The 25,199-nt window shown below is 42.7% G+C and overlaps 1 protein-coding gene across 7 annotated transcripts in view; it reads right to left on the bottom strand.

Moving 5' to 3' along the window:
• FAM120B (family with sequence similarity 120 member B) overlaps nucleotides 1-25,199 on the bottom strand; it is a 224,095-nt gene that overhangs the window by 125,204 nt on the left and 73,692 nt on the right. For 6 of the 7 annotated variants that reach the window (XR_014471647.1, XM_083176370.1, XM_083176373.1 and 3 more), the window contains exon 6: nucleotides 24,972-25,064. The exons of the other annotated variant lie outside the window; for it this stretch is intronic. Coding sequence is in view for 5 of the 6 variants with exons in the window: in XM_083176370.1 (XP_083032496.1) it covers nucleotides 24,972-25,064 (93 nt within the window). In the remaining variant the exon portion in view is untranslated. The remainder of the gene's footprint in view (nucleotides 1-24,971; nucleotides 25,065-25,199) is intronic. 7 annotated transcript variants of the gene reach the window in all.

Below are 25,199 nucleotides of genomic sequence, written 5' to 3'. Positions count from 1 at the left end.
ACATAATACAGAGGATATTGGTAGTACAGTAACAGACAAAAGAAACCCTTAAGTATAATGCAGGATTGGTGTAGCATTTTGGATAATAACTTCCATGGGTTGTGTACTCCACCCTGACAAGGTACCAGATGCGGCAGCCATTTTAGACGCTCCGTAGGATTACCCTGGGTTAAATAGATCACCCCTAAAAGAATTTAGCCAAAATGGGTGATTTCAGTGAATACTCAGGTCCATGTATTTTTCATCCCATCCACAAGTGCACCAGATGAGGCAGCCATGGTGGGCGCACAACGAAGGAGGCGAGCCATACAAGGACATATATTGGAAAGCAAATACTTGTGAAGTAGTATGATAAACCCTGCACCGAGACAGCCACATGACCCACATCCTGCCCGCCAGTGGCGTAACTATAAATTTTGCCCCCCCCTGCCAAAAAGCTTGTGCCCCCCCCCCCCCCCCAGGCTCCTCTCCGCCATGTTTCCCCAGTGTGTCACATGCATAACTGAGAAGCTGAAACAGGATAGAGTAAGAGAGACCAGCAGACACTGCTGCTTCCCTTGGCTCCGATACATCCCAAGCCGCCCTAGCACGCCCATCCTGTACACAGTAGCCAATAGCCAGCTCTGTGTACAGTCAATTGAATCAGTGGGGGAATTTGACATCTCTGCCATGGCCACACCCGCGCTGTGGCTGACTCGCCTCCAGTGCTCAGTCAGTGGGCAGCGGCAGGCAACAGCATGTCAGTGCGTCAAGCGGGTGCCGGCGCCCACACAGACCCTGCTGCTGCTTGCTCCCCCAAGCGGCTTCTGGGGCTTCCTTACAGTAGTTACGCCACTGCTGCCCGCAGAGAAACCATCTGAGGCAACCAGCTTGGTGCACTGCAGAGGTCAGAGCTAGCAGGGTGTGCAATCTGCAGAGATACACATTACAGGAAAAGCACATGGTGGGGTACATGTATTCTGGGGGGGGGGGGGGGGGGAGTCACAAACACATCTTTGCAGGGGACTAATGAAAGGGATATATTGAGAAATCATTTTCATTGAATCATCAATGTCCTGGTCTCATGGGAGCAGTACAGGTGGTTATGAGAAAGCGGGGGCACATTCATGTATGGGGGCTTCCCTGGTGCTTCCCCTCACAGCTTCATGCTCACCGTGAGGGGTAGTTCTGGTGTTCTCAGCCATATACACCTCCCCCACCAGCTGAAGGTGCAGAAGGTGCTAATCAAACCTTACAACTCACACAGCACAGATAAAAACCACAATAACAGCTTTTTACAGATTTAAAACAAAATTCTGCAGTTGAATTCTGAAATATGATTACCAAGATGTTTAAAAAATTCAGCATAAGAGTTGGAATGTTCTGCAGGCCCAGATCAGTATATTGAATGCTGGATAATTACCAAGATGTTCAAAAAATTCAGCATAAGAGTTGGAATGCTCTGCAGGCCCAGATCAGTATATTGAATGCTGGATAATTACCAAGATGTTTAAAAAAATTCAGCAAAGAGTTGGAATGATCTGCAGGCCTAGATCAATATGTTGAATGCTGGATAATTACCAAGATGTTTAAAAAATTCAGCATAAGAGTTGGAATGCTCTGCAGGCCCAGATTAATATGTTGAATGCTGGATAATTACCAAGATGTTTAAAAAATTCAGCATAAGAGATGGAATGCTCTGCAGGCCCAGATCAGTATATTGAATGCTGGATAATTACCAAGATGTTTAAAAAATTCAGCATAAGAGTTGGAATGCTCTGCAGGCCCAGATCAGTATATTGAATGCTGGATAATTACCAAGAGGTTTAAAAAAAAATCCAGTCCTGTGGCATTTTAGGTTCCTAAATTGTAAGTCAAACTACAAGTCTATCTATGGATCCAGGAAATCCTATTATGTAGATCAGCGGTTCTCAAACTGTGGGTCCTGACCCCAATGTGAGTCCCGACCTTCTCAGCATGGGGTCGCGACTCCATGTTGCTGACCATCAGGCTGATGACTTTTCTAATCTGAGTCAGTGGTTCAAGGAGTCTGAAAAGTCTTTTGAATGGCCTGTTACTTCAGACTCCTCACCTCATTTTGTGGCTCCCCAATACTGCCATGTATGTGCGGTCTGCTGACTACACGTTTGAACTGATGACCTTCTGCAGTAACTTGCTGGGGTCCTGTAATTATTTTCAACGTCTGATGGGGTCCCAATTTGAGTGGTGAAATAGTTTTAAGGAAAACAAAAAGATTTTACCTATGGTACTTAAGCTGCAGTAGACTAAAGAATGTGGTCACCGGACCACAAAAGACAACAATAGTAAAAAATAAAGGAATAGTCTTAATTGCGCTATAGAGTACTGTTCCAATATAGTGTAGATCCACACGATCTTCACCTTCCTCTCCAATTCAGATGCACCATGTGGAGAAAATAAAATAATGCACAATGGTGTAATATAGCAAAGGTAACAATAAGTCCTTTTCTCCCTCAGTGTTTAAGGAATACTATGGAAAAGGTGCTCCCAGAGTTTCCAAAGAGATCCAGGGGATGCTGAGGGTCACCTCACTCGTGCATACACAGAATCACGCTTACATGTATGCTTACATGCCAATGTTGTGGAACCTCATGTTGCGGTTTCTTTGTGAAAGAAAGGGGCCTCCCATTCAATCCAAAACAAGGCTGTATTATATTAAAAGACAGTATATAGCCAGAAACAAACTCACAATATGTGTGCCAAAAACAAGATGTAACCCGAGTATGAGTATTGGCCACACACCACTGTGGGGAATCCGATATACAACTGTCAATAATTTGATAAAAGACACTAGATTATTCAACGCGTTTCGGCATACTGCGATGCCTTTTTCAAGAAGCGTGTCTAAAATTTAAATAATGCATGAATAATTAGTTTCATGTATATAAAAGATTTCATGTGCATAGAACACCAAATAACTAAATACAGTGTTAACAATCTAAGATGTTAGTATAAAAAGGGCATAGTGCTGGACCTTACCACAAATGGATGTCAGACAGCGTGGGGGACTGGTTTGTGCAGTTCTCCTCCACGTGTGCCGCAGAATCCTTGTCGGTGCCGGCGTCTGTACGCCGGAGATAACAGCTGGGAAAAGCCGGAAGTCCCGCTTGCATCACATCCGCTTGACGCGGCTGGGAATGGCTTTCAAGTACCGAGTCTGTATAGACACAGCGGCGGCCATATTCTTTACTGGCATTTACTGCCCTTAACGGAATATGCCTTATTTTGATAATGAACCCAGCAGTTAAATATTTAAGTACAATACATAAGAATATACAGAGAATTTGGACGAATATAAAAGCATCACGCTTTGAAAAAAAGACTAATCAAATAGTCAGAAGTTTTTACACTGACGGTGGCCATATTTCTTATGGGTAAAACTGCCCTTATCCTATATAAAGGGGAGTAATGCTTCCCCCGTATAGGTGTGTGACCAAACCAATATCCAAAGCTCATACAACTATATATATACAAAAATAATGAAATAAAAATGATGACATAAAAATGAATACATAAAAATACATAAAAATAATAATAATGGAAATAAAACTTTAGAGAAACCATCTAAGTTCGAAATCACAATTAAGCCCTGCCGGGACAAGAGTTTTGAGATCATATATATATCGCATCTCGGCTTGGGCTAGACGTATATCTCTATTTTTTGTACGCCAGTTATCATGTATTCATGCAATAGCACAAAACATTTTTTTCCCTTCTGTACTGCAAAGATGTTTCTCCTTGAAATGCAGGGAAAAAGGGTGATTGGGGTTACCATTAGTGATGTTGCGCACGTGTTCCGCCCATCTCACTTTAACTTGGTTACACTTGCACACTATTACATATACAACATAACTGGTGTGGCATGTAATGAACTCCCTAATTTTAATAGAGACTCCATTAATGTCCAACTCCATAAAGTTATTTACTGGACTTTTACATGATCTGCACATTTTGCACTCTCCACAGTGATAAAAACCTTTATTTCTTGGTAGAAATCTCTTTCCGTCCATATGTAGAGAGCTTGATACCAAACGGTCTTTGACTGTAGGTGCTCTCCTATATATGAAGACCGGTCTTTCTGGCAAGGTTTTTTCAATACATCATCTTTAAGGAGGATGTTCCAATATTTCCTAACCACCCCCTCTACTTGTCTTTTGTGGTATCCCGTATCAAAAGCTATAGTGTAGTTTTTTTTACCCTTATCAGGTTTAAAATTAGTACTGGACAGAAGGAGATTTCTATCCATCTCACCAATTTGTTGAGCCATATTTTCCAATTTTTTTGGATCATACCCTTTAATCGTAAATTTTTCAACCATTTTTTTGGCCTGTTCTCTATATTTAATGTTTGATGAACAATTTCGTCTTAAACGAGTAAGCTGCCCTTTAGGGACATTTTCAAGCCATGTATTTAAATGGTTACTGGTTCTGGGTATATAAGTATTGCAATCGGTGGGTTTATTAAACGTGCAGGTTTCTATATGACCGTCTACAATTTCAATTTGCAAGTCCAAAAAATTGATTATTCTTTGGCTAATTTCAAAGCTTAACAAAATATTCACATTATTATTATTAAGGTGAGTGCAGAATTTTTTAAGATCCTCCTCACTCCCCTGCCAAATAAAAATAATATCGTCAATGTACCGCCACCAATGCACCAGGTCTGCGCTCCAGCCATGTCCTGTCCATACGTGAGTCTCCTCCCACCTGGACATGAACAAGTTGGCATAGCTGGGTGCGAACCTGGTACCCATGGCGGTACCGACTAATTGTTTATAAAAATGCCCAAAATTAAAATAATTGTTTTCCAGAATGAATGTTATGCCTTCCACAATAAGATCACACATATTATTCTCAAGATTACTCCCTAAAAGAGTTGGATGGAGTAACATTTAGGGATAGAAGCTGTCAAGAAAACTATGTCAAGAAATATGGACACCGTCAGTGTAAAAACTTCTGACTATTTGATTAGTCTTTTTTTCAAAGCGTGATGCTTTTATATTCGTCCAAATTCTCTGTATATTCTTATGTATTGTACTTAAATATTTAACTGCTGGGCTCATTATCAAAATAAGGCATATTCCGTTAAGGGCAGTAAATGCCAGTAAAGAATATGGCCGCCGCTGTGTCTATACAGACTCGGTACTTGAAAGCCGTTCCTAGCCGCGTCAGGCGGATGTGATGCGAGCGGGACTTCCGGCTTTTGCCAGCTGTTATCTCCGGTGTGCAGACGCCGGCACCTACAAAAATTCTGCGGCACACGTGGAGGAGAACTGCACAAACCAGTCCCCCACGCTGTCTGACATCCATTTGTGGTAAGGTCCAGCACTATGCCCTTTTTATACTAACATCTTAGATTCTTAACACTGTATTTAGTTATTTGGTGTTCTTTACACATGAAATCTTTTATATACATAAAACTAATTATTCATGCATTATTTAAATTTTAGACACGCTTCTTGAAAAAGGCATCGCAGTCTGACGAAATGCGTTGAATAATCTAGTGTCTTTTATCAAATTATTGACAGTTGTATATCGGATTCCCCACAGTGGTGTGTGGCCAATACTCATACTCGGGTTACATCTTGTTTTTGGCACAGATACTGTGAGTTTGTTTCTGGCTATATACTGTCTTTTAATATAATAAAGCCTTGTTTTGGATTGAATGTGAGGCCCCTTTCTTTCACAAAGAAACCGCAACATGAGGTTCCACAACATTGGCATGTAAGCATACATGTAAGCGTGATTCTGTGTATGCACGAGTGAGGTGACCCTCAGCATCCCCTGGATCTCTTTGGAAACTCTGGGAGCACCTTTTCCATAGAATTCCTTAAACACCAAGGGAGAAAAGGACTTATTGTTACCTTTGCTATATTACACCATTGTGCATTATTTTATTTTCTCCAAATGGTACATCTGAATTGGAGAGGAAGGTGAAGATCGTGTGGATCTACACTATATTGGGACAGTACTCTATAACGCAAGTGAGACTATTCCTTGTTTTTACTAAATAGTTTGAGGACCCCTGATGTAGATAAAAGAGCAAAGGCTGTTATGTATTTACATTTAGTTGAAAAAAACAGCGAATTATAGTACAATATTCTATTTCTTCGGAATACTTCATTTCAGCCCTTTACATTAATTTAAGGCCCTTCGAATAAATAGGCAACACTTTTCTTAGGATCCACCTCTCGTATATAAATCTGCTCCTCCCCTCTCCTCACAGTCTACTGAGTGACTCCACCCATGATCCTAAGAGAAAAAAAAACAACAGACAGGGAGGGAGATTTATGGGTTGCCATGAAGTATTCAGTAGAAATGGAATTATCGTAACTTTAATTTGTGGTTTTCTTTTCCCTACTTTATGACAGGCCTTTACATTGGGATATATCAAAGCAATAACAGGAGGGGTAATACAATACCTTAAGCCATAGCCTGACTAAGGATATGGCTTCCAAGACCATGTAGCCGCAGCACAGATTTCTTTGACAGATGCCCGAGCCTACTTAGCCCACGAGCAAGGCCGCCGAGGAGGGGGGGGGGGGGGGGGGGACCCGGGCCCGAGCTGTCTGGAAGGGCCTGGCAGGGGCCCTGGACCGACCCCCCCTTTCACCTCTGTCCCTCCCAGGCAGCAGCAGCACACACCGAGGCTAAGCATGACCGTCTCAATGACAGCGTGCAAGCTCATGGTGAGCCTGGAATTAGGCCATGCCCCAGGTTTTTGTTAGAGGGGGTGAGAAAATACTCTAAAGTTGAGGGGGGTGTTATTGTCATCATCCCCCCCCCCCCCCAGCAGCAGCAGGATGTGCTGGTGTGGCCTAATTGCGGATTAGGCCACGACCCCAAAATTTTACCGGGACCCAGCATACCTCTCGGCGGCCCTCCCCACGAGACAGACATTGCTCTCTTCAAGTGTGCTTTGACCTTAAGTCTCTTTGGCCCTTATTCTGATCGGTGCGGATTTTTCCGCATGCGGTCGTACCGCCGATGGTTTTCGACTGCGCATGTGCAGAGGTCACTCTGCACATGTGCAAGCGGTTTCGCCGTACGTATTCTTTAGACGCCGCACAGGGGGCGGAGAGGGGCGTGAAGGGCTACTTAGCCTCATTACCCTATGCATACGCCCCGCGTTTCATGGGCGTTCCCATGCAAACGCAGGGCGTATGCATGGTAATGAAGCCGTGACGCATGTGTAGGGGGCGGGCATCTGACATCGCCGGATGTCAGCTGCCCGCCCCCATACATGATTTCATACGGACAAGTGTCCGTGTGGTCTAGGGTGGCGGGCGCTGGTGGAGCGTGCGGCCCTGCATTCGATGTTCGGCGACCATCGAATGCAGGGGCTGCTCCCAAGATGGAGGAGGCGTATCCCCGTCCACTTTCATGCGGACCGCCACATATCCGCGTACGGACGGAGGTGGCGATCCGTATGGAAGGCGGGGATTCGCCTGCACGGTCCTGGCCGCATATTTATGATCTGGCCGCACCGAACAGAATAAGGGCCTTTATGGTTTGGCAAAATCTTGCAATCAATCTGTCTTTAGACAATTTTCTATCCAGCAGGATGCTCGGGGTTGCTATATGAACTTTAATAGTGGATACAGCTATAACTTTACCAAACCCTTCACATAGGAACTGCAGAATCTGCAATGTACCTGACTTAACCTGACATTTACTTTTTGCCTAGTTAATGAATATTTTCCATATTTATGGTATATACAAGAGATGATACTTTTTCTCGCTTGCAGCAGAAGTTTAATTAAAGCTGGAGGCAGACCCTTACTCCTCAGTATTTCCCGCTCAACTTCCATGCTGTCAAACACAGATATCAAGATCCAAATTATCTTCCACATTATGTTCTCATACTTCCGGGTAGTAATCCATTATAGAAGTTACGGGATGCGTGTCACTTGCGCTCCACGCTACGTGTATACACTTCCGGGCAGTAGCTCACCGGAAGTAGCATTAGTAGAGCACTCCGGTTTTGCCGGGGGTAACAGAACACATATCAATATGACGCACTTCCGCATCCGTTGGCGTGCGTTCCAGCATGCGCTTCAGCTACAACACTCTGGCCTGCAGGTTTGTAAATTCTCACTATGTAAATTAATACTTCATATATGTGATTACGCTAATTAGTGACTAATTATGAGACATGCTGAGATACTTTTAACTTTACCCTTTACCCTAAAATGATGTTAATGATGTGATTTCTTAATAAATTGCTTCTTATACACTTCCGGGTCAACCTAGGTATAAATACACATGTATTGGCTCCTGTTAATCATCTTGACAAAGGTCCCAAAGGAGGACCGAAACGTTAATTCTAACTAAGCCCTGACATGCTGCCTGATTAAACATCACACATGACTACAAGACTGGTGAGTAACTCCACTTCATTAAGAATATATATATATATATATATATATATATATATATATATATATATATATATATATATATATATACACATACACACACACATATAAATATACACAGAAAGAAATGAAGAAAAGTGCACCAGTGAAAATATGAATGTAATAATTTTACTTAATCTAAACATGTACATTGGGGTGTAAAATTAACAGCTTGCCATGCGGGCCAATGGCGTTTCAGCTACCGGAAGCTGGGGAAGATTGTTAATGATGACATCCGGAATCGGGCTAAATGATGTATAAATGATTTGTGTTAAAAACATGGGTAAATATATTATAATTAGTTTTGTATTTAGGTCTGCCTCCCTTATAAAAACTATGCATATAGAGAACCAAAATATAAATATGTCTATTGGATCAATATGGTTAATGATTATGCAACTTCCTGTTGGTTGGTATAAAAACCATTACTACACACATGGTGCTACACCTTTGAAAAAGCTGTCAGTGGACGGCGAAACATGTCAGGGAGCACCTGCTGATTTAATTGGCTTTATTTGGCTACAATCGGATACCCTTGGAGGAATAACTTGTCATACAATATCTGGATCATCAACTGGGCAAAAATACATCCTATATCTTATCTTATATCTTAAAATTGGGACACCACCACCTGCACAATAAGGATTACAAGGGCGCATATAGCTGAGGATACCCACAATCCATCAGGTTTACCATCTCCCTCGAGCGCCACCTATCCGGCAAGGTTTATGGACCCTAAACCAACTCTCAGGACATCTAAATCCAGCTACTATAAGTACTTCCAAAAAAGGACAATATTACGGGAATCCACGCCATAAGTATAACCCATATTCTTTTATTCTCATTATTTTATTTTAATCTTTTTTTGTTTTTTGTTCAATTATGTCTTTATGTGATTTCACTGTGTAAAAAATATTTTATACCTATCAAGTGGTGACAAACACACTTAATATTGTGCAATAAGCAAATAAAACTATATCTATTTTCTTATACTACCATATTGATCCAATTTTTAGCGCTCCACCTTTTTCTTTTCTCTTCAGAAACAAATGATCAAGCTAGCTATTGCCGAGTGAAAAATTGCTACATTTCATCTCTGTAACCGCATATTTAATAATAAACCGATTAGACGAAACAAATATATATGTATATGAGAAAATACATATACACACAAAAATAAATAAAAATGGATAAAAAATTTATTAGAAAACGCATATATTAAAACATACATAGAAGATATGTATCAAAAATCTATATGATCACAGAAAGCGCAAAAAAACAAAATAATATTAATAATGAAGTATGCAGTTTATCAGCATTAGCCTGCAAGATTAACAAAAAAATACAATAAGCACATCAAAGTATACAAAATTTTAAAATATATGTAATAAATAAGCATTTGAAGACAGCATTACTAAAAAAAGTACATACATATACTAATACCGCTTTCACACCACCAAAACGTTTTAAAAACCGGTATTTTTAAACGGTATTTAAAACGGGTCTGAGCCTTCACATTGCAGTAGATTACCGTTTTAAATACCGTTTAAGTACCATTGACATCAGTCAACCCGTTTAATCCCTTAACATGTTTTAAGGCAGAATGCAGGGGACAGCCTATCACAGGTCTGTAATCTGTTGTTTATACTAAATACCGTTTCAGAGCCATTCTCACTGCATAAAAAATGGCTCGTAAACGTGTAGGACTCTGCTTTTTAAACGTTTTGAAATACCGGTGATCTTTAACCGGTAAATCAACTCTGGCACTTTCCCACTGCAGCCTTAAACGTTTTGAAGTGGGAAAAAATCTGCAATATACCGTTTAACAAGTGCAGTGTGAAAGGGGTATAAGATAATCTAAAATAATAGGAGAGAGAACTTCTGGACCAGGATGAAGATCGCACAAGAGACCACATACTACACCATGGAACTAAATGCAGATGCCCCCTATCATTCCAACTGGTGAAGCATTAATCCAACAACACCAGTGGAACAGTGGGCTGTTAAACACAATCCCTTAGTGTAGAAAATAAGTGATCCCATAGCTCTCATTCATACCTGCCGGGCTCATGGTACCAAGTGTATATATCCAGAAGGTCTCTCTATTGCTTAATTGTCACAAACTTAACTGTCACAGCTCGCAGGGTCAGTATTCAACTAACCCCATGTACATGCTGTTTCCCCCTCGCTAGTTTTTTGTAGCGATGGTGAAATGGCGTGTGCGGCCGCTAAACAGCGAGGTTCACATTTTTCCACTTTCCAATCAAAGAGTTTAAAGTTGCATGTGGGCACAAATGACAGTCCACAACTCAAAACAGCATTTTCATCAGCAGTGTTTTTTTTTTATGCTTTCTAAAAACACACTGGGGGAAATGTATTGTGTATTCTACTTCACATGTGATGTTGCTATGGGCAACCAATCCTGTCTACTATATTCGGGGTGCTAAATAAATAAGAAGTAGATTCTGATTGGTTGTCCATAGCAACATCACAGGAGAAGTAGAATACACATCTTAGTACATTTCCCTCACTGACTGCTATGAACGTTGCCTGCTTTCCACCAAACTGGATGGTGTAATGGTTAGCATTACTGCCTCACAGCACTGAGGTCATGGGTTCAATTCCCACCATGGCTCTAACTGTGTGGACTTTGTATATTCTCCCCGTACTTGGGTGGGTTTATCCCGTGTACTCCGGTTTCCTCCCACAATCCAAAAATATACTGGTAGGTTAATTGGTACCAACAAAAGTAACCTAGAACGTCTGTGTGTGCATGAACATGTGGTAGGGAATATAGATTAAGTTCCACTGGGGCAGGGACTGATGTGAATGTTCAAATATTCTCTGTAAAGAGCTGCGGAATATGTATGTGCTATAAAAGAAACTGTTAATAAATAAAATAAATGGTACTTGTTTCCTAGCACGGCGCCCATCGGGTCCCATCGCATACCATTAGTTAAGGTATGCGATGGGACCCGATATTAGGGTTTTAAGAGCTTCCTATACAATTTTAACATTGTGTCACATCGCATGCCATTACAATGGCATGCGATGCAACGCGATTACACCCGATTTTACATTGTACAGGCACCCTGATGGGTGATTACTATGTTAAAAGCACCCCCAGACCCCCCACTATCAACGCCAGCCCGAAGCGTGGCGAGCGCAGCAAGCCCGCGGGGGGGCGGCGGTACGCGTCCTCCAACCTTTTCATACCCCCACTATCCACGTCGGCGTGGAGTCAATTGTATATAGTGTGGTGAGCGCAGCGAGCCACCGAGCCCGAAGCGTGGCGAGCGCGGAATACATGTGAAGTTTTAGACACCCTTACAGTGGTAAGAAATTTAGCATTAATTATCGGTTTACATGTTTTTAATTTACCTGATCGTAATTTATCTGATCACTTGTCCTTGTGGATTAAGCTATGTCGGGAAGACAGACTGCACTTTGCGTGAATGGATGGTGGCACGCTGACATGCCATCCAAACAGCTCTATCCACAGGGCACAGTGACCAGCCAGATATTTTTTGGATGCAGGTCACAGTTTGGCTACTTTCAGATATATGCTTATTGATCATGTGCCTGCTGATATTCGGGGCAGAGATCGTTCTCTGAAATTGTTACACTGTGATTTCAGATGGATTCACAGATTAAACACACTGGCCCCACACGAGTTAAATGAACAGTTGAGACTTCATTCATTTCTTTTGTTGCATCATCTAAAGTTTGTGTCTTTTTGCCTTTTACTTGTTTTTTTTAATGTATTTTATTGTGCTTCGTGATTTGTATTATTGGTTGCCATGGTGATGGTCTGGAAACACTTCCTGTCCTTATCTGACGCCACCAGCTGACACGTGTTCCGACATAATGGGGGCTCTGTCTGTTCCGCCCCAACGGGGGGTTCTGTCTGTTCTGCCCCAACGGGGGCAGGGGGGTTGTCTGTCCAGCCCCAACGGGGGGTTCCTGTCTGTCCAGCCCCAACGGGGGGTTCCTATCTGTCCATCCCCAACGGGGGGTTCCTGTCTGTCCAGCCCCAACGGGGAGTTCCTGTCTGTCCAGCCCCAATGGGGAGTTCTGTCTGTCAAGCCCCAACAGGGAGTTCTGTCTGTACAGCCCCAACGGGGAGTTCTGTCTGTACAGCCCCAGGAGGGGGCTCCATCTGTCCTCCCGGCCCTGGGAGGGAGCACAGTGTTTACACCCTAGGAGGAAGCTCTGTCTCTCTGATCATTAAGGAGGTCCTGAAAGTTACAGTCTCAGGAGAAGTCTCTGATTTATTTATTTATTTATTTACAGTTTATTATATAGCGCAGCACATTCCGTTGTGCTTTACAATAGTAGACAGTGATAAGACAAACTGGGTAACAACAGACAGACTTGGAGGTAGGAGGGCCCTGCTGCAAGCTTACAATCTATAGGGATATAGGGGGGAAACATAAGGACAGGCACCAGTAATAGCATAGCAGTTACAAGTCCAGAAGGGAAGCTATATAATACATAAGTGCCTCGGAGGGTTATGCATGTAGAACTTAAATATGATAGGCTTGCCTGAAGAGGTGAGTTTTCAGGGAACGCTTGAAAGTTTGGAGACTGGTGGAGAGTCTTATTGTGCGTGGAAGGGCATTCCATAGGATGGGAGCAGCCCGATAAAAGTCCTGTAATAGTGAATGGGAGCTAGTGATCCGTGCAGAAGAGAGACGCAGATCTTGTGTAGAGTGTAGTGGTCGAGATGGGAGATATTTTGTGATAAGTGCAGAGATATATGCTGGTGCAGTATGGTTAATAGCTTTATAAGCAAGTAGAAGTGTTTTATATTGAATACGGTAATATACAGGCAACCAATGGAGGGACTGGCAGAGCGGATCAGCAGACGATGAGCGTCTTGCAGGGAAGATCAGCCTAGCAGCAGCATTTAAAATTGATTGCAGTGGCGAGAGTCTGCTCTTGGGAAGACCAGTTAGGAGACTATTGCAATAATCAATGCGGGATATAATGAGTGCATGGATAAGAGATTTGGTAGTGTCTTGTGTGAGATAGGGTCGTATTTTGGATATGTTTTTTAGATGCATGTAACATGATTTGGAGACAGATTGAATGTGGGGAAGAAAGGACAGTTCAGAGTCGAGGATGACCCCTAAGCAACGACCTTGTGGGGTAGGGTAGATTATCGAGTTGTCAACAGCGATGGAGATGTCAGGATGGTAACTGTTCTTAGTTGGTGGGAATATAAGTAATTCCGTTTTGGAAATATTGAGTTTGAGTTGGCGACAAGACATCCAAGATGAGATGGCAGAGAGACAATCAGAGACTCGCCCCAAAACCACTGGTGACAACTCTGGGGTTGAAAGATAGATTTGAGTATCATCAGCATACAAGTGATACTGAAATCTGAAAGAGCTGATTAGTTTGCCAAGAGAGGAGGTATAGATTGAGAAAAGCAGAGGACCTAAGACTGAACCTTGCGGAACTCCGACAGACAGAGGTAATGAAGAGGAAGTAGAGTTAGAAAAGCGAACACTGAAAGAGCGATCAGATAGGTAAGATGTGAACCAGGAAAGGGCTGTATCATTAAGACCTAGAAGTGTAGTGTTTGTAAGAGAAGAGAGTGATCGACGGTGTCAAATGCAGCAGAAATGCAGCAGAAAGATCAAGAAGAATAAGTAGTGAGTAATGGCCTTTAGAATTAGCCGTTACCAGATCATTCACCACTTTAGTCAGTGCTGTCTCAGTGGAGTGTTGAGAGCGAAAACCTGACTGAAGTGGGTCTAATAGGGTGTTAGAGTGAAGAAAGGGTACTCTTTACTTAGAAGGGCGCCCATCTCGGGCATTGAATGCACTAAAAAATCAGGTGCGATGCGACAGACGAGATGCCCGAGATTTCCCATAGGGAACAATGTTAAATGTCTCAATTGACCCGAGCCCGAAGCGTGGCGAGCGCAGCGAGCCCCGCAAGGGGACGCGGATACCCTCACAGGTATCCGCGTCTCCTCGCGGGCTTCACAGCTGTCCGCGTGCGCTCGCCACGCTTCGGGCTCGGTGGCTCGCTGCGCTCGCCACACTTTCTATTCTCAACTCCACGCCGACGTGGATAGTGGGGGTATGAAAAGGTCGTAGGACGCGTACCGCTGCGCTCGCCACGCATCGGGTTGACGTTGATCGTGGGGTGGCGTTAACAATTCGGGTGGCCATTATACACTTCAGGGTGCCTATTTGGCCTCTGTGGCCCATTTAACATTGTTTCCTATGGAAAAATCGGGTCAATTGAGGCATTGAACAGGAAAATTGGGTCAATTGAGACATTTAACATTGTTCCCTATGGGAAATCTCGGGCATCTCGTCGGTTGATCGCACCCGATTTTTTAGTGCATTCAATGCCCGAGATTTTTTACTAACGATGCCCACGATCAAAATCGTGGGCGCCCTTCTAAGTAAAGAGTACCGAAGAAAGTTTGTGAGGCGAGAGTAGACAAGTCTTTCCAGTAGCTTGGAGAGGCATGGGAGCTGAGATATAGGAAGATAGTTAGAGAGAGAGTTAGGGTCAGAATTCTGTTTTTTTAGAATAGGAGTTATCACTGCATGTCTGATGACTTTATTCGTGCCAATAATTCCAGTGTTGATGTCCCAGATGATTCAGTGGATGTCTCCACGTCAATAATCTTTGATAGAGATCTAGCCTAATTTTTGCTCTGATCAATCACTATGCTTCCTTTTTAAATCAGGACCATCTACAGGGGTCACTTTGGCTAAAATTATTGACCTCCTTGTTTATGCCTTCAAAGGTAAATCTCTTGAATGGGCTCACGGGCTGATCACTACTGGTGACATTTGCCTTCAATATCTCCCGTCATTCCGGAAGGCTGTCATTCAGAAATTTGGTTCCAAAGGGAAGGGTTCTAGTTCTAAGTCACCGGCTGAGAATCCACAGCAACCCATTGTTTTGACAAGGGAAGATGAAGGGAAGATGAAGAAAAAGAGAAATAAGCGCTGATCTTTTTCCTTCACACAGGTTGTCACTAAATATTCTTGTCTTGTGTCCTGTGGCCACCATTATAGGGGGGAGGGGGGGGGGGACACTTTTACAAGCTGTAGTCATAGCTTTTGTCTGTTTTGGCTGGTGTTTGCTACTGTTTACTTTCAATATTGCAGGTTCTTACAGTATGTATCCTTATTTGGGATAGTCTGGATATTTGGGTCTGTTGACTGCTCCTCAAGTGGAAGGGGGTACTGTCATGAGCCACCGCCGTGGCTCATTATTTTTATGTCAGTTTCTGTGAGCTTTCCAAGATTCTGTTTCTGGTATCATGTCTTGTTGTGTGGCGTTGTCTTGTGCTTTTGTGTGGCATCTGTTCTTATGCTTACGACTAGGTCATCCTTGTTTTGCAACTAGGTCGCTTATACATTTTGTTTACTCATTTCCTTGGGATTGGCTCAGGAGCAGTTAGTTAGTGTTTTTCCCCGTCAGGTCCCTGTTAGTCAGTTTCATCTTTTGACTGTCTCTGAAGGATCCAAAAACCATAACACAGTCTACCCTTATTTTTAAGTAGAGATGTGCAGGTTCAGTTTTAAGGTGGCCATACATCAGAAAGACATTGCACCCAATCATACAATCTCAATGGATTGTAAAATGGATTGTATGCAGATTGTGTGCACATCGTGTGTACACAATAATACAATTGGAGGATTCGTCCACTGATCTGATGTGCTGCACGTCAGATCAGTTGGGATTGGGAGCAGATTGCATGTGCTTTTAAGCACATGCAATTTGTCTTTAGATGGCTCATACAACCAGAGTCATGTGACACTCCCTCCCTGACTAGCAGACAAGAGAGGTGCAGCTTCCGGGCAGCCCGTGGTAGTGAAGATGCTGGGAGTCACAGAAGATTCCAAGCGACAGATGGGCGGGCAGCTGAAGAGAGGGGTGGACATCATTTTGCACAATTCTGTCACTCCTCTGAAACAGTTTTCAGATGACTGCTTAATTAGGACTATTTAACCCCTTCCCGACATTTGACGTACATTTACGTCATGGCCGGGATGTACTTCCCGACACATGGCATAAATGTACGTCATGACTTTAAACTGTCACTGCGTCTCGAGACGCAGTGACAGAGGGACGATGTCTGCTGTCCCTGACAGCAGACATGTCCCTGCATGCCCAGGGGGGGCTGCGATGTCGCCCCCCCGTCGGCGATCGCTGTGATTGGCTGTTCAGTGTGAACAGCCATTCACAGCGTTTTCCTGTGTTACCAGCGAATCAGACGCTCGGTAACACAGGTGTCAATCACCGCCGGGCGTCAGGGGGCATGAGGGGGTCATCGGTGACGATGACACCTCACCCCACCCTCACCCCACCTGCCCCCAAGGCTGTGATTGGTCCGTGGGACCCACGGACCAATCACAGCCAAGGCGCGACATTTAAACTAACGGTGACTGCGCTGCAGACGCCATTCCGATCTGGAATAGCGTGCAGAGCGGTCACCGTGCCTATCTGCCGTGATACTGACCTGATCCTTGCTAATACTTACCTGATCCTTGCAAATACCTTACCTGATTACCTGATCACTGCTTGTAGCGTGCTGGACGCTTCCTGGATCTGACTTCTTGGGACTTCCTGCTGCTGCTGCAGTGTGATAGAGAGATAGAGAGATAGAGAGAGAGAGATAGAGAGAGATAGAGAGATAGTGACAGAGAGAGCTATATTTTGTGTCTGCTACCCCCCCTTTTTGGGGGTGCAGGGGTTTCTTATATATAAATAACTGTCAGTGCTGCTGCTGCAGTGTCATAGAGTGATAGATAGTGATAGATAGTGATAGATAGTGAGAGATAGAGAGATTTGTGTCTGCTACCCCCCCTTTTTGGGGGTGCAGTTTTTTTTTTATATATATAACTGTCAGTGCTGCTGCTGCAGTGTCATAGAGTGATAGATAGTGATAGATAGTGAGAGATAGAAAGATAGAGAGAGATAGTGACAGAGAGTGATAGAGAGTGTATATTTTGTGTCTGCTACCCCCCCTTTTTGGGGGTGCAGGTTTTTTTTTATACATATAACTGTCAGTGCTGCTGCTGCAGTGTCCTAGAGTGATAGATAGTGATAGATAGTGATAGATAGTGATAGATAGTGATAGATAGTGAGAGAGATAGAGAGAGATAGTGACAGAGAGTGATAGAGAGTGTATATTTTGTGTCTGCTACCCCCCCTTTTGTGCTGATCAGTATATCTGTGCTGATCAGCAACTTTTTGGGGGCGCAGGGTTTTTTTTTTTTATATATATATACCTGTCAGTTGCTGCCAGTTGCACTGTCAGTTGCACCAAAGGTTGTGCACCTGCTGCCCCTCACTGGTAATCAGTGTTGCATCACTGATCACCTTTTTTTTTTTTGAGGCTGCTGTGGGTCTTTTTTTAATTTTTTTTTTACACACACTGTGATTTTGTGGGTGTCCTGTGGCCACTGTGCGCTGATCAGTGACGTACATCACTGATCAGCTTTTTCGGCACAGGGTTGATCTATTTTTTTTTTTTTTGATCAAATTCCTGTTGCCTTTGAGCGCTGTTCAGTGACGGACGTTACTGACCAACATCTGTGCTCAATTTTTGGCGCAGGAGCTTTTTTTTTTTTTTTTTAACCCCTTCAATTTTTTTTTTTTTTAATTGGGTTCAAATTCCTGTATAAAGTATTTTTTTTTTTTCTGCACTACATACACACTACACACTACATACCCCCCGGGTTGAAATAAAGTTTGTACCCCCCCCCCTACACTATACACGTGTTGAAACATTTCACTACCAGTAACACAAAAATAAAAATGGCATCCCAAATGTCATCCCAAATGTCATCCCAGTCATCCAGAAGAATGTATTCAGCGGAGGAGGCATATGCCATGCTTGCCTCTGATTCTGACACAGCCAGTGAGGCAAGCGGGGAATTTGAAGGATTCATCTTAAGCTCCTCTTCCTCCTCTAGTGATGAGGGACCCCCTCAAAGACGCCCCCGTAGAGCAGCTGAGACCCCCCCCCCAATAATTGATCTCGTATGGACCCCACCACCAGACAATTTTGAGCCCCAGGTTCCTGAGTTTTTGGCCATGCCAGGAATCCAATTTGATTCCACAGGTCTCAGAGAAATTGACTTTTTCAAATTATTTTTCTCTGATGATTTTATAAATTTAATTGTGGACCAAACTAATTTATATGCCCAGCAGTTTATTGCTCAAAACCCCACGTCATCATTTGCTAGGTGGACCCCTGTAGATGCAGTAGAGATGATGACGTTTTGGGGTCTGGTGTTTCATATGGGCATAGTAAAAAAGCCAGAAATTAGGCAATATTGGAGTACAGATGTTCTGTACAGCACCCCATTTTACCGTATGGCCATGCCCCGGGCTCGATTTGAGACAATCCTTAAATTTTTGCATTACAACGATAATGCACAGTGCCCACCCAGAGATGATCCCACCTTTGACCGGTTATTCAAAGTCAGGCCGGTCATTGATCATTTCAGTGCCAAATTTGAAGAGATGTACATCCCAGATAAATTCATTTGCATAGACGAGTCCCTTATACATTTTAAAGGAAGGGTTAAATTCCGCCAGTACCTTCCCAGTAAGAGGGCAAGATATGGCATAAAAATGTATAAGCTGTGTGAAAGCACCTCAGGGTACACCCACAGGTTTAGGGTATATGAAGGGAAGGATTCAAGAATTGAACCGCCAGAATGCCCCCCCTCCCTCGTAGGTGTTAGTGGAAAAATTGTCTGGGATTTAGTGCACCCCTTCCTGGATAAAGGTTATCACCTCTATGTGGATAACTTTTACACCAGCATCCCCCTGTTTAAGGCCCTTGGTTCAAGAGGTACAGCAGCTTGCGGTACTGTGCGCAAGAACCAAAGAGGCCTCCCAAAAACGCACATTGCCCAAGTAATGAGAAGGGGTGAAAGCAGGGGAATATGCACCGAAAATATGTTGTTGGTCAAATATAAGGACAAGAGGGATGTCCTTATACTGACAACAATTCACGGAGACAGTACCACCTCCGTCCCTGTACGAGGTACCAGTACCCACACCTCCAAACCTAATTGTATCCTGGATTACAATAGGTACATGGGCGGAGTGGATCTTTCAGATCAGGTACTGAAGCCGTACAGTGCCCTGCGGAAAACAAAAATCTGGTACAAGAAGCTGGCCGTGTATATCATCCAGATAGCACTGTATAACGCTTATGTGCTATTCCGTTCTACCGGCCAGAGGGGGACATTTATGCACTTTCAAGAGGAAGTCATAAAGGGCCTAGTATTTGGGAACCAGCAGGCAGAGGGCCCCAGTACTTCTAGTACTGGCCCCCGTATTGTACCAGGGCAGCATTTTCCTGATGAAATCCCCTCCACTGGAAAAAAGGGCAGGACACAAAAAAGGTGCAAAGTTTGCTATAAAAAGGGAATAAGAAAGCAAACTATTTTCCAGTGTGACACTTGCCCCGACAAACCCGGCCTATGTATAAAGGAGTGTTTTAAAATATACCACACATCTATGGATTTTTAGGTTCATCATTTCACCGTGCTTCGGGGGTCTTGCTAATGCCACATAGCACCCACCATTCATTCCACCAGAATCTGAGCCGCAAAATCCAAAAATCACTCCTTCCCTTCTGAGTCCTGCCATGCACCCAACTGGTATTTTTTGGTCACATGTGAGGCATTGCCGTACTCGGGAGAAATTGGGGCACAGATTTTGGGGTGCTTTTTCTCCTTCATACCTTCTGAAAATGAAAAATTTTGAGCCAGAACTGCATTTTTGTGTAAAAAAATGTAATTTTTCATTTTCACTGCCCAGTTGTATCAAAATTGGTGAAACCCCTGGGGGTTTGAAATGTACACTATACCCCTAGATGAATTCCCTGAGGGGTGTAGTTTGCAAAATGGGGTCACTTGTGGGGGGGTTCCACTGTATTGGTGCTTTGGGGGTCTTGCTAATGCGACATAGCACCCACCAACATTCCACCAGAATTTGTGCTGCAAAATCCAAATATCACTCCTTCCCTTCTGAGCCCTGCCACTTTTTGGTCACACATGAGGCATTGCCGTACTCGGGAGAAATTGGGGCACAGATTTTGGGGTGCTTTTTCTCCTTCATACCTTCTGAAAATGAAAAATTTTGAGCCAGAACTGCATTTTTGTGTAAAAAAATGTAATTTTTCATTTTCACTCACCAGTTGTATCAAAATTGGTGAAACCCCTGGGGGTTTGAAATGTACACTATACCCCTAGATGAATTCCCTGAGGGATGTAGTTTGCAAAATGGGGTCACTTGTGGGGGGGTTCCACTGTATTGGTGCTTTGGGGGTCTTGCTAATGCGACATAGCACCAACCAACATTCCACCAGAATTTGTGCTGCAAAATCCAAATATCACTCCTTCCCTTCTGAGTCCTGACACTTTTTGGTCACACATGAGGCATTGCCGTACTCGGGAGAAATTGGGGCACAGATTTTGGGGTGCTTTTTCTCCTTCATACCTTCTGAAAATGAAAAATTTTGAGCCAGTACTGCATTTTTGTGTAAAAAAATGTAATTTTTCATTTTCACTGCCCAGTTGTATCAAAATTGGTGAAACCCCTGGGGGTTTGAAATGTACACTATACCCCTAGATGAATTCCCTGAGGGGTGTAGTTTGCAAAATGGGGTCACTTGTGGGGGGGTTCCACTGTATTGGTGCTTTGGGGGTCTTGCTAATGCGACATAGCACCCACCAACATTCCACCACCAAAAATCACTCCTTCCCTTCTGAGTCCTGCCATGCACCCAACTGGTATTTTTTGGTCACATATGAGGCATTGCCATACTCGGGAGAAATTGGGGCACAGATTTTGGGGTGCTTTTTCTCCTTCATACCTTCTGAAAATGAAAAATGTTGAGCCAGAACTGCATTTTTGTGTAAAAAAATGTAATTTTTCATTTTCACTGCCCAGTTGTATCAAAATTGGTGAAACCCCTGGGGGTTTGAAATGTACACTATACCCCTAGATGAATTCCCTGAGGGGTGTAGTTTGCAAAATGGGGTCACTTGTGGGGGGGTTCCACTGTATTGGTGCTTGGGGGGTCTTGCTAATGCAACATAGCACCCACCAACATTCCACCAGAATCTGAGCTGCAAAATCCAAAAATCACTCCTTCCTTTCTGAGTCCTGCCATGCACCCAAATGGTATTTTTTGGTCACATGTGAGGCATTGCCGTACTCGGGAGAAATTGGGGCACAGATTTTGGGGTGCTTTGTCTCCTTCATTCCTTGTGAAAATGAAAAATTTTGAGCCAGAACTGCATTTTTGTGTAAAAAATGTAATTTTGCATTTGCACAGCCCAGTTGTATCAAAATTGGTGAAACCCCTGGGGGTTTGAAATGTACACTATACCCCTAGATGAATTCCCTGAGGGGTGTAGTTTGCAAAATGGGGTCACTTGTGGGGGGGTTCCACTGTATTGGTGCTTGGGGGGTCTTGCTAATGCAACATAGCACCCACCAACATTCCACCAGAATCTGAGCTGCAAAATCCAAAAATCACTCCTTCCTTTCTGAGTCCTGCCATGCACCCAAATGGTATTTTTTGGTCACATGTGAGGCATTGCCGTACTCGGGAGAAATTGGGGCACAGATTTTGGGGTGCTTTTTCTCCTTCATACCTCCTGAAAATGAAAAATTTTGAGCCAGAACTGCATTTTTGTGTAAAAAATTTAATTTTTCATTTTCACTGCCCAGTTGTACCACAATTGGTGAAACCCCTGGGGGTTTGAAATGTACACTATACCCCTAGATGAATTCCCTGAGGGGTGTAGTTTGCAAAATGGGGTCACTTGTGGGGGGGTTCCTAAATTTTAGCATCTTATGGTGCCTAGAAACCTACATGGTGCCTAAAAAATAATCTCATAAAAAGGAGGCTCCAAAATCAAGTAGGTGCTCCTTCTATTATGAAGCCTGTGGTTTGGTCAACGTGCACACTAGGGCCACATATAGGATATTTATGAAAACAAAAGAATTGGGGGAATCAATTTTTAGTCACATTTCTCTAGTAAAATGTACTGTGTTCCTTAGAAAAATGTATTAAAATTGCAAATCTGCAAAAAAAATGACATTTTGAAATTTCACCTACACTTTGTTTTAATTCCTGTGAAACACCTAAAGGGTTAACAAACTTCCAAAATGCTGTTTTGAATACTGTGAGGGGTGCAGTTTTTGAAATGGTATCATTTATGGGGGTGTCTCACATACAAGTCCCTCAAAGTCACATCAGAACTGAACTGGTCCCTAAAAAAATCAGTGTTTGAAATTTTCTTGAAAATTTGAGAATTTGCTATTCATATTGTAAGCCTCCTAGTGTCCAAAAAAATTAAAAGGAAGTTGAAATAATGATGGAAACATAAAGTAGACATATGGTCTATGTTAGTTATTAACTATTTTGAGTGGTATGATTATTTGTCTCACAAGCAGAAAATTTAACATTTTGCAAATTGCAAAATTTTCCATTTTTTCACGACATTTTGGTATTTTTCACAAAAAAACACAGACTGTATCGACCCAAATTTACCACTAATTTGAAGTACAATGTGTCACGAAAAAACAATCTCAAAATCACTGGGATAAGTAAAAGCAAAAAAAAGTTATCCCCACTTAAGTGATACATGTCAGATTTGAAAAAAAGGGCTCTGTCAGGAACGCAAAAACTGGCTCTGTCAGGAAGGGGTTAATAATGGCATAACACTGGAGATGTGAGCAGATTGGTAGTTGCTGACAACCTGTAAATTAAACAAATAAATAAAAAAATGGATTTTTGATACTCTTATCCTTTTGATCCTAGTAGGCCAGCCCCCTATTTTAACGAAGCTTCAATCATACAATCATGCAACAGATGGATTGTATGACAGATTGTGAGTACATTATGTGTCCAAAAACCACCAAGGACTGCCGGGGAGTTGAAGGGAATTTGGACACAATCAGACGGGTCTTTCTGATGTATGGCCACCTTAACACAATTTTACTCGGTTCTCAAAGTGGGATCTTATTGGCTATCCAAAACATGTGACAGCCGATAGGCAATCAGAAAAATCCGAACTTGGATAATTTTGGCGATAAGAAGCAATTAGATCTGAACTGCTTATCTCTAATTTTAAGTCTTGTTTTGATCTGCAAAAATACTGATTAATTTAACTAATTTATGTTTATTTATGTTTGAAATTGATCACGAGTGAGAGGACATCAGGACTTTCTTTATGCCATTTGTTACTATTTATTCATTGGAATGTTAAATCCAAAATGTGGTTAAATCCATGACACTGTGTAACCAATTTGGCTGAATTACTGGTTTTGTCCATTTTAAAGCATTGGAGAGCAAATGGTGTATTGTCAACTGCCCTCATCCATTACCAAATTTTAATTCCAACTAGCCAGATCTGGAAGATGATCTTCCAGATAATTGTATAAGCTATGCCAGAAGTTCCCAAACATGGTTCTCAAGGCACCCCAATGGTCCATGTTTAAAGTAAGTCTATGGCTCAGCACAGATGGTTAAATCAAAATTGACTGAGATACTAATTAAGTCACCTGTAGCCAAGCATGGATACACTTAAAACCAAGAGCACTGCATTTGGAAACCTCTGGTTTACACCATTATCAAAATGCCTCTAAAGTTGCCCATACATGGTGCGTTTTTCGGGTCTAATGAGATGCGTGCTCCTGCTCACATCACATCACACAGCACAAAAAGTATGTGCAGCCCGTACATGTAGCTGTAGCACATTGCATGCTTTTTGTGCTAGATATGTTGCAATCTAGTACAAATAGTATGAAGAACATCGCTCTGTGTATGGGCACCTTAAAACATCTTCTAATTATGCTTAATGTTTTGATTATAAACTTTACATTAAAAAAAGGACTGTCATTTACAATAAATATACAAAGTACAGTAGAGAACAATCATTATTGATTTTGATCTTTGTGTATATAATAAGCATTTTACTGGCCCATCTCAAATGTTCGATCAATTCATTCTTGCGTATCAAAACTGCTATATGCTTACATTTGTTTAATTCACATTTATCAGTGGACAATAAAAACTGGATGGTATTCCATACCATCTCCCCACATTGTCCTATCCGAAGTTGGGACTCCCATGCATCCCTGCCAAGAGGATACGAAAAAAGGGCATGGGCTCGGATAAAGGGGTGTGGCCTCACAGGAATGTCTGCAATCATGAGGCCATGCTCTGTTTTCGCCACTCTGGTGGATGGCCAGCACTCTATGAGCTGCTGGATATGCGCCCTGGCCATCTGTCTACCTGAATAGATGCTGTGTCTATTCACTGCTGCTCTAAGTGGAACACCAAACTACCCTCCACAGCGGGACACTTTTGGCTGCGGGTAGGATGTGGGGCAGTCACAAAAAAATCATGACTGTCCAGTGAAAATCTGGACAGTTGGGAGGTATGGTACTCCGAAATTCAAGGTCAACACAAAGTTAATATAGAAGATCTAAATAAATAATACACTGTGTCTGTACCTGCAGGCTTTTTAGCTGGGATGCAGATATCCCTGGAAGGCACAAGGCTTGGGCTAGGAATGCTTCTATATCGGTCAGGCTCAAACTGTTCACCTAATGATTAAAAAAATGTCTGTTACCAAAATGAAAGAAATAAAACACATTTATTATCACTGTTTTGTTTGAAAATGATTCCCACACAGGAGTCCCATATAGCACATGAAATTGGTTGGGATCATTTGGTCTACG

This window comes from Crinia signifera, chromosome 3 (genome assembly GCF_055691185.1).
Source record: "Crinia signifera chromosome 3, ASM5569118v1, whole genome shotgun sequence".
NCBI lineage: Eukaryota > Metazoa > Chordata > Amphibia > Anura > Myobatrachidae > Crinia > Crinia signifera.
This window is presented reverse-complemented; position numbering and strand designations above follow the sequence as displayed.